We start from the raw sequence: 14,947 nt of genomic DNA on the forward strand, positions 1-14,947 counted from the left end.
CTCGATACCGCAGATGTACCTACCTAAGTAGCATTTCTGACGGAAAAGAATTGTCCAGCCTTTGGGCCTGCCATTTCTGGCGTAGACCTTTGGCAGGTAAGTATCCATTTCAACAGGCAGTGCCACCCGTGGCGTCAGTAAGACCGCCCCCGGTTTTTGCCATTCCAGAGGGGTTTCTTGCAGTGAAAATCAGTAAATTTGCAAGCGCAATATCTTAAAAACCAGTGGAAATAAAGTGTATACATTAAAGCTTATTGAATTTGTCTTGGAACGCACTATCAACTCAGGTCTTCAAAAAAAATAGTTCCATTTGAAAAACCGAACTTGACCATCGTATCTTTTAAAATAATAATCGAAAACAAAATTCGTTCGCGCTAATAAATGGGCCCCCTCGAACCATGCAATTCCCTATTTTTTTATATTTTTATCGACAATACTTTAAGAGATATCGCGCTGTCCACTCCTTAGTGGGACACCCTGTATGCACTGTGCTGTGTCTCATGTACTTGGCGCGAGACACTACCGTGTCTATTGATATCGATAAGATGAAGAATGAACAACTTAACTTTCTGTATGCTTGGTGACACATTTGAAGTTCTCCGCTTGCCGGTTTCAACGCGCCGTGAACCTAGGATTACTCGGACGATATGTCATCTATTTTGCAAAGAGTCAAATTCTTTATTTTTCATCGCATTGATACGAAAGTGATACTGTTGTGTAACCGTCAGTTGTATTTCCCTTACCTTGCCATGATGTGAACATAGCTTTTCATTCGCAGGGAAATTTAAACTGAAGAAACGGGGGGGGGGGACTTCGTGCAGGTGTTGGTTTTCCTTATTCTTTTGTAATGAAACTATGCCATTAGAAATATTCATGGCTGCCTGGGTAATTAAATACTCGTTATCATTGTAATTTTTATTAATTATCACCGAAAATATGTAAACGCTCGTTGGAAAACAAATGTTATTTATTTATGTTAACAACCGAAATTGAAGATTATTCATTCAATAGCTGGATGTAAAATTGAGCAGACGTGCTCTTGTGATTCGAAAAGACTCTTGATTGTATTTAAAGTTCGAGTTATTAAGTTTAATTAAAATTATCAGTTCAAGTTCGCAGTTAAATGTTGTTGTTTTCACCGAGCGGCCACACAAAATTGCCAATGAATTATTTTGAACGAAGCTGACTTTAAATTCTGTAAATTATTTTTTTATGTAATTGTTATTAAATATAACCTGAATTATGTAGGGTTTGGTATCACTTTCATTGGGGAAGCGCAAAAAATTGATTGGTGTCACTTTCGTGAAGATCCGATGTGAAATGCGAAACTTGAGACCAACCGATAACAATCTGCGTTTCTCAATGGCTGATGCTACTCTTGTTTTCCCGTTCCTCTATTCTCAAGCCCCGAAAACCATAAAACTCAATGATGCGTAAAATGGAAGGTGTGAAATTTGCCTAGCGCTCCGAATAAGAGATACTTTCCGAATCCCAAAATTGTTAGCTTTACCGGGATCCTCTGTATAGTATCCTCTCTCTAAGGGCTCGTTTTGACCCCTGTGCTAACGCTCGTCATTATCTCCCCCATTTTTTGAAATATTCGATCGAGCAGCCGCCATCATTATGTCGCTGAGAGCTGTTTTTCCTCCCTCCATGCTCGCCCTCGTTTTATAGTGTTTCATAGCGAGAGGATACTGTACTTTGTGTTTTATGATAAGTTCAAAATAATCAAAGGGTTAACCATAGTAACCTTTCTGAAAAACTAGCCTGGAAAGAATATTGTTTCATATTTATAACATTTTGTTGAATCAGATAGGTACTAGCTGCTGCTTTTTCCTGCTCAACAACATTCCTGTGGATATTGATCTTCTTCGATATTTGGCGACTGGAATCCTTTCTGCCTTAAAGTATCTCCATGAAAATAATGTCGTGCACAAGGACTTACGAGATACAAGTATTTACATTGATTGCACAGGAACAGTTAAGTTATCAGATTACTCTCTCAATAAAAGATTGTCAGATGTTTATCAAACACATACAATGGTCAAACCTGAAGAAGATTTTCCTAGTATCCAAGGCAGAGGTGGAAAGAAAGCCGATATTTACCGTTTTGGAGCTCTTATGTTTTCTCTGTTAAACGGAATGATTGTTCCTGCAGATAAAATCGATCCCACAATCATCAGTCAGGTACGTTGCTTCGCATATTAATAAATTTAGAGCAATATTTGATTCAAAACATTAATAAACCAAATGAAAATAAGTTAAGGAATTTATGTAACATATTGCAAGGCAGAAAGCTATCAAAGTATGTATAGAAGGTGTTTATAAAAATATGGGACATTTTCGCAGGATCGGTTCTACTCAGCAGAAGAATGAAAAAAATGGGTGCACGCACATGTCCGATATTGCTTAATTTTTCAGTTATAAGCATTTTGATATTCCGTAAAAAATGAGACCGGAAGACCCATTTAAAGCGGCATTTAACGAAGCCCAGCTGTTTCCGCAGATTATGTAGCTTTATATTAGTCCAACTGATGAAAGCGCCTGTCAGTGGGTTGCTCTTTAGTAGGAGTTACGAGCTCGTGTTGTACAAAATATAAAAATGCTTGTAAGTGCAAAACTCAGCATTATCGGACATACTGCATATACCAGATTTTCATGTGATTTTTAACTGACTTCATGGTGAATAGAATCGATCCTGAAAAAATATTCCATATTTTTATAAATACCCTGTATAGAAGAAGTTGTAGAAGTTGAAGTTTATCAGCTGAGTAATTTCTCAGAAATCATGTCACCAGTTTGAGAAATATACCTAGTCTCAGGAAAAACGCAACTAAAGTTGGAAGTACTTTTTTTTGTACATTAAGGATAATTTTAATTATTTACGCTCATTTGTATATTCTGGAGCTGTATAATAAATCCTCTGCTTATGCACAAAACTTGTGTTTCGCAACTTCCTGGTCGTTTGTGCCTCTTCTGTCGTTTCTAAAGTTCGATTCGCGGTTGCGCTGCGTGTACTTGGCTTATACAGTGGTTACTAACACGTTCCGCACGCCCATTTCTGAAGGTATAGGGCAGGTAGTATCGGTTTGTGTCTTATAAATAGTGCCTAGAATAGTGATTCTAGACACCAAACTAAGGCACAAATCAAGAATAACGATATTGTGGTTAAGGATTCGTGTTTTAGTTATATGCATTTAAACATACCTATTAGAGCTGTTACTTTTTGACCCGTCGGATACCCGGCTACACGAAACAACTTCAAGCAATTACATGTTTTATTGTCTGTGGTATTGTTTGATGTAAGCCAAAAATGATCGTACAATACCACATTCAATGGCTTGAAATTGTTCGGGGTAGCCGGGTACCCGACAGGTCAAAAAGAAACAGCTCTAATACCTACACCTAACATCAGGCAATCCGCGTGCAGCGGTGCACGCGGGGAAATTCAGTTAGTTTCCGAGATATTCGCAAGAAACTGTGATTAGTAGTTGGCTTTGGGTAGATGGTTAAACGACCTTCCTCACCCAAGCCAACTACCAATCATAATTTTTTGCAAATACCTCAGAAACTAAAGCCAAATGACGGTAACATATATAGGAAAAAGTTGTTCAGAATCATGCCTCCAACAACATACATATGTCAAGGTCAACATCATTGAGGCTGGGTCCCCTTTTGTCAATATTTACCTTCTTTTTCCAGTATTAAGTGCATGTAAATTTCAGTACTTTTGAATGTTTTCACACGGTGTAGAACAAGAGATTTGATATTTTTTTATTTTTTGGGGGGTGGTGTGATTCTGTGTATTGTGTGACTTCTGCGCGCCTGTGTCCCGATAGCACAATGGACTACAACAGTAGATATATTGGAAACAATAAATTTTAGCGAGCAGGTAAGTTTAATTTTCGACTGTGTTGTCCGGCCATGTCGAAAAATAGACTTGTCTGTCAATTTCGTCGTATCTTGTCTGAGGTAAGCGAGTCCGTGCGACAATGGCTGTGACGACCACTGCTCGAGCCCTCAGCTGTTTCACCCTGCGTATAGCGGTGCACACGGAATGCCTGTTTTTAGGCATATTTTTAAACGCTTATAACTAACAAACGAAACCTCAGTCGCAGTATCGTTATTCTTGATTTTCGTCTTAGTATCCTGCCTAGAATCACCCCTTAAATTTATTCCCACGTGTAGCTGAACACCCTGTATATGTTGAAAGTAGGGGAAAGTTGCCAATATCGTACTGGTCACCTAAATCGTACCTCACCAATTTCTCAGTAATTAATGAATATAAACGACATCTGATGATAAAATATCAAGTAAATGCGAAATGAGAAATATAAACAAAACCTTTGCAGCTTACACCCTATTTTGTGCGTGCTATAAACATTTAAAAAAATCAGGTACGATCGATGTAACTTTTTACCAGTTTATCTTAGCTGATAATAATCTAACAATGCAGTTTTATCCTGTATTTTTGTAGTTTTCTAAAAGCGGGTTTAATGTAGAATATTTTGCATTCATTTTATGTACATATTACATTCATTATAAAAACCCTGCAGGGTGTCCGCGGGAAGACTGGACAGCTGGATATCTGCTAAAGTACTGGAGATAAAAAATTTAAAAAAATATGTAATTGAATGGTTCGAGGGGGCTAATTTATTAGCCGAGGCGATTTTTTTTCGATTATTATTTTAAAGATACGATGGTCAAGTTCGGTTTTTCAAGTGGAACTATTTGTTTTTTAAGACCTGAGTTGATAGTGCGTTCCAGGACAAATTCAATAAGCTTTAATGTATACACTTTATTTCCACTGGTTTTTAAGATATTGCGCTTGCAAAATTACTGATTTTCACTGGAAGAAAACCGTCTGGAATAGCAAGGACCGGGGACGGTCTTACTGGCGCCACGGGTGGCACTGCCTGTTGGAATGGATACCTACTTGCCAAAGGTCTCCGCCAGGGATGGCAGGCCCAAAGGCTGGACAATTCTTTTCCGTCAGAAGTGCTACTTAGGTAGGTACATCTGGCAGTATCGAGAAGCGCACCGTTACTTTTATTTCGCACTTGCTTCTACGCTCGGATGGCCGGTTCTTTTGGGAGGGATGCAAGTTTGATTGGTTAGGTTAGAAGGTATGAAAGTTGCTAGACTAAATTTCAACCATAGGGACCAGATTGCAGAAGCAATCGGATTTGCATTCCTCACAAAAGAACCGGCCATCCAAGCGTAGAAGCAGGTGCGAAATAAAAGTAACGGTGCGCTTCTCGATACCGTCAGATGTACATACCTACGCACCTTTTACATTATGTCACAAAAAGATTAATATCAAATTAATTTGTTCTGAATAAAAGGTTAAACACATAATTATAGGTGCCTAAAAGATCAAGCTACAATATCCAATAGTCACTTGAGTTCAAATTAGTACCAAATATGAAATATAACATAAAATATCTTAAGTGGTACTGTAGGCGATTAAAAATGAAGATCGACACACTGGTTAAATGCTGGTTACTAATATCGAATATATTGCTACAAGTTTCAACTAAAGGAATTGCAGTAAAGACAGAAATGCTTTTCAGTATTTAGCTATGCTCACGAACTGCAGATGGAGCATTAGAGCATTTCCGGTTTATTGTGCATAATGGGCGCGGTGTTCAAAAGCTTGTCGTTGCGCGATATCCAATAGGTACGATATAGGCAACTCCCCTCTAAATGTTTTCCTGTGCAGGAAAAATTAGTCCATTTCGGTACCATATTCTGCCACCATATAGGTCCGCAAGCCGGTCAAATGGCAGTGTTCTGGCACTATTTATAAGTAATGCCGAATTTTCCTTCTTCCAAATTGAAATTCCAAGCCCATGCATTATCATTATACTATTTAAGTTCAATTGCGTATTCGATTTAGTAGTAAATTTCATTTCTCTATGTTTTAGCCAGATCTGCAGGATTTTTTACTACAGTGTCTTGTAAATGATGAACGGAAGCGGTGGTCAGCTGAACAATTGTTACAACACACATTCATAAAAGCTCCTTTAGCTCGTGCTTTATCACCTCCAAAAATACCACGAAAAGATGAACAAGATAATCGCGAGACTGAGGAAACAGACACTGATATTCGACGATACGTGCAATCTTTGGGTGGACACTCAAGGATTACAAATGAGTTCGAAGTTCTTGAATGGCTTGGTAAAGGTGCTTTTGGTGATGTTCTCAAAGTGAAAAATACACTCGATGGAGGAGTCTACGCGATCAAACGAATAGAACTTAATCCAAAGAACAAGCAACTCAATAGGAAAATTACCCGAGAGGTCAAACTATTATCACGAATGAATCATGAAAATGTAGTGCGATATTATAATTCATGGATAGAGAGTGCTATGATAACTGATAAAGTGGAAGAAGAATCTATATCTATAACTCCTTCAGAGAAGCCGAATCATGATCTTCTTAAGGTAAATATTCTTATTGTTAGATTTCGTGATGTGCTTACTTTGCGTATTTCTGGCTACTCTACTATTACATTTATCCATTTGTTCTACTTTTAAGCCAAAAAGTCTTCCTCGATTTTGATGGGTTCGTTCAACCCCAAGATTGATCAGTTTTTTTCACTTGATGTAAGTGATTTTTATGAAATTAAAATATTGAAAAACAGATTTTATAAATCAATTTTTATCTCAAAAGGTATCAACCATACAAAATTCGTTCTGTTAGTAGTCGGCTTCCTTTTCTATCAAATATCGAAGTTATAAACTTTAAATTCACTATTAACCCTGTTGAGGTTTTTGTAGGACAGATTCACGGGATTACACTTTAGCGATCTACTTCTATTTATTACAATTTTTAGCATTTCAGCTAACGCTTTACACCACGTTTTTAACACTGTATAATACGAAGTTTGAAATAATAATCTTTCTATCTCGCATGGATGTTTGACGAATACCGAACATGAAAGGAAGGTTTGGAACCTTCTCGAAGGTTCGCCTACTTCCGTTGGAAAACGGCTTTTTCATACACATAGAAACAACAGGACAATAACACAAGGTGTCGCTGATTCGATCGCTGTCGGGACGTCAGACATGAGAGCTAAATTCAAATTTAATTTTGCTTAACATTCGCTTCGCTTGATTGACTCGACATCGCGGCGGTAGACCGATCTCTGATCGCAAGCGACAAAATTTATCTTTTGACAAGGTTTTTGTTAATAATTCTGCCAACTGTAATTCTGAGCGAACATACCTACTGTAGATTGATCTCGCCGCTTTTAACTTTTCTCTAATGAAATGGAAGCGTATGTTGATGTGTTTGGTTCGCTTATGATACGCTGGATTTTTTGCTAATTTGATCGCATTTTGATTGTCTACTCGCAATTCACTCGCGCTCAAATAAATAATCATACCCAAATACATCAAGCAAACGTCTAAAGTGGCCCATACACGATGAGACTTGTCGTGAGGCACGCTTCGAGACGAGGTCTCATGTCTGAGAGAGACCTTTCTCGAGACAAACCTCATCGTGTAGGGGCCGCTTAAGCCATATGTGATTTTTTGCCGCTGTAACGGCCGCAACATACTTACTCGGGTTTAGTCGTACTGAGAGTCACCATTTTTTTTCTTTCCGATACCACATCATCGGACCACCGGCTAAAAAGATTATACATCCGGAGATGGACCTCCGCGTACCGACATCCCTCGCATAATCAGCGTCGGAGTAACCTACGAGTCGTGAGACATTTTGTTCTGTCCTATATAAAATTTCAAAGTCTTTCGTATCATGTAGGTACCGCAGAATTCTTTTTACTGCTTGCCAGTGATTTTCGCTGTTTCTCCTGATACCTACTGACCGCGTTCATAGCAATCGCTGCACGCTCGTAGGTAAGTAATCCCCTGTTGGACTTAGCATTGTCCTTCCATTCCGATATCTTCGAAAAAAGACCCAAAAGATACCCAATTTTCAATCCGGCCTACTGGGCGCCAGCCTAAACTCGAGAAGTCTGAAGGATGATTTAATATCATTATTTCAGCACCGAGGTGCCTCTTTCAAGCCATATAATACTTTCTTTAACCTATAGACTGCGGATTTGCACTTATAATCTGTCGTTATACCTTCTGGAATTTTCGTATAAACTTCCTCATCAAATTGAGTTACTCTAGATCTTTTTGCGCGGTAATCGCCAACAATACTCGTAACGAATTATATCTAACCACGGATGAAAATATGTCTGTATAGTCTTTCCCTTCATTCTGCAAGTAGTAAGTCTAGGCGGGTTCTAACCCAGGTCCTCTGAGGGGAGCGTGGGACAGGGAGGTACTGAGGGCGCGGGGGGGGGGGGGGAGGGAAGGATTGGCGGCACGCGCACGAGCCGCGGAGTGGGGGAACTAGTAGCCGTGGAGCGGATCAGTCCTGACCCAGCCGCCGCAGGCAACTCTTCAAACCCGGCTCGCCACCGGAAATTTTTCAGACCTAACCGAGGGGGGGGATGACCTTCAGACAAGATCCACCCCAACAATTTTTACAGACTTGGCCCACGGTAGAAATTTTTTTTTCCGAACCAATATGTAGCAAAGAGACATTTTGCCCCCAATGGAGAGAAATAATAATTTTACTCCCCTCCCACACCGATCGAGCGAATCAATGCCGCACAGATTGGAGAAATGATATTGTTATGCAATATTTACAATTGCATTTTGTTCTATAGCTTAATCATCAAACATTTTCGATCTTAACGTCGCAGCTTATCGCACGATCACGTGTAATTTGAATCCTCTGGGTTAGCCGTGCAGGATGACATCGTTTTGGCGGTGTGAAGAATGCGTGAACGAAATATGATACCTGTTGAAGTCAAACGCGTCGCAGTTGAGAATTATGGATATAATTATGCTATGTCGATAGAGATTGGTGAGGAGAGAAGGAGGAAGACGGATAAGTGAATGGAGAAATAATGTTTTAAGTAATTTATTTAAAATTAAAGGAATATAAAAATAGAATATAATTTAACATTTTTTGCTACGAGCATCATCTACAATCGGCATGCACAGGACCCCCAATTCCGGGCGCGAGCGCACATTCGAGCTCGAGCTCCGAGCTCGTTCAAGGACAAGCGAGTCCGCTAACGGAGTGGGGAGCGGCTGGAGTATTGGGAGCGGAGCGTTTGGGTGTGTAATACACAGGTTGCCGCAGGGGTCTTCAGAATTTGACGCTCCGAAAATAAGGCACATATTGGGGAATTTTTGAAAGAAAAGTATTGAGCATTATACTTCCAAACTTTGTACTTTTATTAATTGAAATTTAAAAAATATATTAAAATTTTTGTATGCAATAATAGTAATTTGGTTCAAAGTTGTAATGGTAGTAGTAAGAGGGGTTTGAAAAAAAAGTTTGTTGCTGACGAACATGATTTTGGCTTTGGTAATCATATGAAACAAAAAACGCAAAATTTTTCTTAATCTATATCAGCGTAGTTATCGTATGAACTAAAATGAATAAAAAATGTTGAAAAGCACAAAAATGGTTGTATTTCAAATAAAAACATTAACTTTTGGGGAAAGCATTTGTTAGTTTTCTGTGTTGCAAAATTAGATTTTTGCAAATAATTACTTCATTCTAGATCATTAGATAACCACACTCATATAGATTTAGAAAAATTGTACGAATTTTGTTTCCGATGACTACGACAGCCAGAATTATGTTCGCCAGCATGAAGCTTTGTTTAAATACCTCTTACTACTACCACTATAACTTTCAACAAAATTATTATTATTGCACACACAAATTCAAACATTTTTCAAATCTCAATTAACGCTCTGTACCCTGGGGGTGTCATAAAAACATCAACTGGACCTTTCCAGTGACTGCGTTGGAGCAATAGTGGGAAGTTCGAGACAATACCATATTTTCCTTGGAGAAAACAAAATGGGCATACGGTCTCTACAGTCATACAGTTCTCCACCACGAGACCTTATACCGAGGAGTGGGGAGTGAGCATACTACGGTCGAGCTCGAGGGCGCATCGACTGCCGTAGGACAGACTTAATGTGCACCCCTGATCTACAATATCATTGATGACGTGTTCACACGTAGACTCGATGCGACCCGAGATTTATTTTCGAGTCGACGGAGGTTGTAAGGCTCCGTTCGAAATGTCTTGACACCGGAATCACGAGGATACCCTAGACGCTTTACCGAATTAGGGTTAATAAATGGATGCACAATTATGTAACATGTAATAACAAAAAAAAAACTATATTTAATAAAACTGTGCAACAAGTATTAAAAATGAACAATAAAAAAACAGTGAAATGTGAGGGTGGTTCGTGTGAGTCACGTACGAACGCGTGTCGTCTTTTTGTACGACCTTTCGGTCGAGAGTTTTTTCTTTGACTGATTTTAGTTAACCCACTGCCGGACTATCCGATTTCTTGAAGTGATTCCGGCGGGGTGGCTTTGATCCGATTGGCCAACGTTTGCAGTGTCAGCCAATCGGGTAATTTCCCTAGGACCAAACGCGCCATCTATTCCCTGCGCCCTTGGCGCGCCTTTTCTGGGAAAGTGGCTAAATTTGGCGGGATGGCGCCTTGTTATGGTATTTGGCGGCAAAGTTTTCTTACCTGCCCGCGTAAGACGGCAAGAAAGCGCAAGGACGCCCACATCTGCGTTGCACGTGGGGTCGCGTTAACCGGCGACCCTTCTGGTGGTGCCCGTGAGGTGGTCAAAGGCGTTGGCTTATCCTTGCAACGGTCAAACTGTTTAATAAAGTGTGCAACGCAGATGTGAGGATCCCAGGAATGCCTACTAATAAATCATTACCCTTAACGGTAAATGTAAGCCCGACTATTTTCTCCGCGAGTTTATGCAACGCGGAACATTCTCCCCCCGTTGAGAGGATACCGATCAACAACGTGTAGTGTATGTGAGTGTGTACTTATGATAATGTACTAAACAATTAAGTTATACGTTTATGATTAAGTAAAATAATGAAGTTAAACGTTATGATTAATGAACATATAAGCACTTCATCTAATATCGACATTGGATACTGGTTCCCCCGGGTCGTCCTCTTCTTTCTGGTTGGGTAACGGAACGAGCTTCTTGACAGCCCGATCCAGAACGTTCGTTGCTGTTTTAACAGTCACGGTACGAACAATACCATCGGAGCCTGGATGGACCTCGGATACTCTGCCAAGAGCCCACTGCATAGAAGGTATATGGTCATCTCGGATGAGAACGACCGTGCCTTTCTCGATGGGATGATCACCTTTGGACCATTTGTTACGTGTGGTCAGCTCGTTGAGGTACTCCTGATGCCATCGGGTCCAGAAGTGTTGTTTCACTTTCTGGATATGCTGCCAGTTTGAGAGACGATTGGGTGGTGTCTCTCTAAAATCTCGCTCCCGTAGACTCGTAATTGAATCGCCAATTAAGAAATGACCAGGAGTGAGGACTAGGAAATCATTGGGATCTGAAGAAATCGCTGTGAGCGGACGAGAATTCAAGATTGATTCGATTTCAATAATCAAAGTATTGAAATCTTCGAAAGTGAACAAATCAGCACCTGCGACGCGTTTAAGATGGTATTTAAATGACTTTACTGCCGCTTCCCAAAGCCCGCCGAAATGAGGAGCCTGAGGAGGAATGAAGTGCCATTCGATTGACCTGTCGGCGAGGAAAGTCTGTACCTTCTCGTTATGATCGTCGGATCGCAGAAGCTGTTGAAGGTCACGCAGATTATTGTTGGCTCCAACGAAATTAGTCCCATTGTCCGAGTAAATGTTCACGCAGAATCCTCTTCGGGCGATGAAGCGTCGGAGAGCTGCGATAAAGGCTTCGCTAGTGAGGTCACTAACAAGTTTAAGATGAACGGCCTTCACTGCGAGACACACGAAAACCGCGACGTATGCTTTAATCCGGTTGCGGTTACGGTGACGTTTTTCCTTAATAAAAAATGGTCCACAGTAATCCACTCCCACGTTAGTGAATGGGCGAGATTCTGTGACTCTTGCCTGTGGTAAATTGCCCATGATATATTTTACTGGCGGTGGATGAGTTCGGCAACATCGTACGCATCTTTTCACGGCCTTCCACACTTGACTTCGACCATCGATGGGCCAATATCGTCGTCTTACGGCGTATAAGGTCGTTTGGACACCGGCGTGTAATTGCATCCTATGCTCGTTCTCGATAATTAGAGTTGTCGTGTAAGATTTTGGTAAAATAATCGGGTGCCTTTGTGAGAACGGCATTGCTGAATGTTTTAATCGGCCTCCGACTCGCAAAATTCCGTCTTTGTCGACGAATGGGCTCAATCGTTGTAGTTTGCCCTTTATCTCTGCATTTCTCTTTTTGGCGAGACACCGGAGTTCTTCCAAAAAATGGATACGTTGCAACAACTTGATGATGACGTTGTGAGCGTAATTGAGTTCTATTACTGTGAGAACACCTTTTTGATTATTGTTGCATTTCCATCGCAGACATCGAGCGATGATTCGCTGAAGTTTTCCCCATGATGAATATTTCTCCAAAAAATCCGTATCAATGGAGGTTGTTATCAAGCAGATAGATTTTTTTTGCTCTGGAGGATCGAGATTTGGCGTCAGTTCCCAAATTGGCCAGTGTGATTCGTCTTTGGCGAGCCACTCAGGTCCATGTTGCCATATTGAAGGTTGTAGAAATTCTTCAGGCGATTGACCACGAGAAATCAAATCTGCTGGATTGTCGTTGGTTCGTACATGACGCCAATCTATGATCTCCGTTTTCGTCTGGATTTCTGATACCCTATTTGCGACGAATCTTTTTAAAATATGAGGAGACATATTTAGCCAATGTAGAACAATGGTGGAATCAGTCCAATAAATGATCCTGTTGACGTGGACGTGCAACGCCTTTTTAACCGTAACAGCTAAAGACGCGAGAAGTAATGCTCCACATAATTCTAACCGTGGAATCGTCTGCTGCTTCAGAGGAGCTACCTTTGATTTTGCTATTAGCAATTCGGTCCATATGTGGCCATAGGTGTCGATAGATCGGAGGAAAATGCATGCTTCATAAGCTCTTTCGCTTGCATCACAAAATCCATGTAATTGAACCTCTGTTGCTGAGTTGATCATCGTCTTACGTTGGAATGTGGTGTTGTTCAACAACGGTAATTGCGAATAGTATTGAGTCCATTCAGATTCGATGCTCATCGGTAGCGATTCATCCCAATCGATCTTCAAGGTCCAGATCTTTTGTAACAGAATTTTCGCTACGATAATTACTGGCCCGAGGAGTCCTAACGGGTCATAAATCTTTGCTATCTCGGAACTGATGTATCGTTTCGTAATACATTGCGGAGATGGTGTGATCTTGACTGAGTAATTTATAGAATCATCCGCAGAATTCCAGATGATTCCGAGTGTCTTCACGGTCGACGATTCGCCGAGGTGAAGCTTGTTATTAATTGATTCTTTCGGTAGTCCTTCCAGTAAACTTCTATCATTCGATGCCCATTGACGGACATTCAGTCCAGCCAGTTTGAGCAGTTCGGTGAGCTCTTCTCGTAGGGCAAAAGCTTCCTCTCTTGTTGAAGCTCCAGTGAGGGCGTCATCCACGTAGAAATCTCGTCGTAAAATCTTGGAGGCATGAAGAAATCGATGGCCTTCGTCCTGACTTAACTGCGTAAGACAGCGAATAGCTAAATAAGGTGCGGCTGACAAACCGAAGGTGACCGTATTTAATTGGAACGTTTTGATGTTCCCGTCGGAATCGCGCCAAAGAAGTCGCTGGTATTTCCGATCCTCTGGTCGAACGAGGAATTGCCTATACATTTTCTCGATATCGCCGGTGATAACGTATTGATGGATGCGAAATCGTAAAAGAATATATATTAAATCGTCTTGAATTTTCGGCCCGATGTGCAGAGTATCATTCAACGATACTCCTGTACTCGTCTCTGCAGAGGCGTCGAAGACAACCCTGAGTTTTGTCGTTTGACTCGTGGTCTTGATAACTCCGTGATGCGGTAGGAAATAACCGTCACTGCTTGCCTGACTCTCTATGACCTCCGACATGTGACCAAGATCCCGATACTCCTTGATGACCGCGCGATATTGCTGGCTTAAGTTTGTATCCCGTTGTAGCCTCCGTTCTAGAGAAATGAGCCGTTTCATGGCTCTTGATTTTGATTCTCCCAACTGCGAAATCTTCTCGTTGAAAGGGAGGGCCACGATGTATCTTCCATCAGTGTTCCGCGTCGTGTTGTCTTGAAAGTGCCGTTCGCATGCATCTTCCGCCGCAGAAAGACGGTGAATCTGCGGTCCTTCTTCAAGTTCCCAGAATTTGTTAATATCAAATTGAAGAGCAGCGGTTGTATGGCAGCATCTGTTCCGATTTGTCTGCGTGGTTGGTGCGCTCCCCCCGATGACCCAACCGAGCCTGGTTTTCTGCAGGTATAGGTCTGGACCGTCTGGAGGCGACAGGTTAATTTGCCCAACGCATAAAAGGGACAGTGCCGTCCCGGCGCCTAGAAGCAGGTCGACAGGTGCGGGGCGATAGAAATAAGGATCGGCCAGTCTGATGTTACCTGGAATGGCAACAGTCGACCGGTCGATTGCTTGGTCTGGGACTAACGATGAAATCTTGGGGATGGTCAGGAAGGTCAATGTTCGTTCGTATCCATTGACGCGTGCCTGGATAGTTGCTGTAACGGTATGTTTTGCCACCGTAGAAAGGGCGTTGAGGACTCCAACCGGAACGTGGCATTTTTTCTTTCGAATCCCGAGTTTTTTGGCAAAACTCTCGGTCATGAAATTTGTCGTCGCAGCGGTGTCGAGCAATGTTCGACAATGTATTGCTTTATGATCCTTGTCCATGACGTTTACTTGCGCCGTGACGAGGAGTTCATTGGTGACCGGATTGACGACAAATACATTTTGCTGTTTTGTTCCGCTTGAAGTCCCAGGACACGCTAGTCAATCAGACG

The 14,947-nt window shown here is 41.3% G+C and overlaps 2 protein-coding genes across 5 annotated transcripts in view; one reads left to right on the forward strand and one right to left on the reverse strand.

The window, feature by feature from the left end:
• Nucleotides 1-14,947, forward strand: part of Gcn2 (eukaryotic translation initiation factor 2 alpha kinase Gcn2) — a 387,266-nt gene that overhangs the window by 185,839 nt on the left and 186,480 nt on the right. For 2 of the 4 annotated variants that reach the window (XM_076808484.1, XM_076808486.1), the window contains 2 exons: nt 1,813-2,187; nt 5,928-6,446. The exons of 1 other annotated variant lie outside the window; for it this stretch is intronic. In XM_076808484.1, coding sequence (XP_076664599.1) covers nt 1,813-2,187; nt 5,928-6,446 — 894 coding nt within the window. The remainder of the gene's footprint in view (nt 1-1,812; nt 2,188-5,927; nt 6,447-14,947) is intronic. One more of the 4 variants, XM_076808485.1, reaches the window with a different exon arrangement.
• The window catches only part of LOC143367013 (uncharacterized), a 236,059-nt gene that overhangs the window by 96,842 nt on the left and 124,270 nt on the right, over nt 1-14,947 (reverse strand). The window lies entirely within an intron of this gene.

This window comes from Andrena cerasifolii, chromosome 3, assembly GCF_050908995.1.
Source record: "Andrena cerasifolii isolate SP2316 chromosome 3, iyAndCera1_principal, whole genome shotgun sequence".
NCBI lineage: Eukaryota > Metazoa > Arthropoda > Insecta > Hymenoptera > Andrenidae > Andrena > Andrena cerasifolii.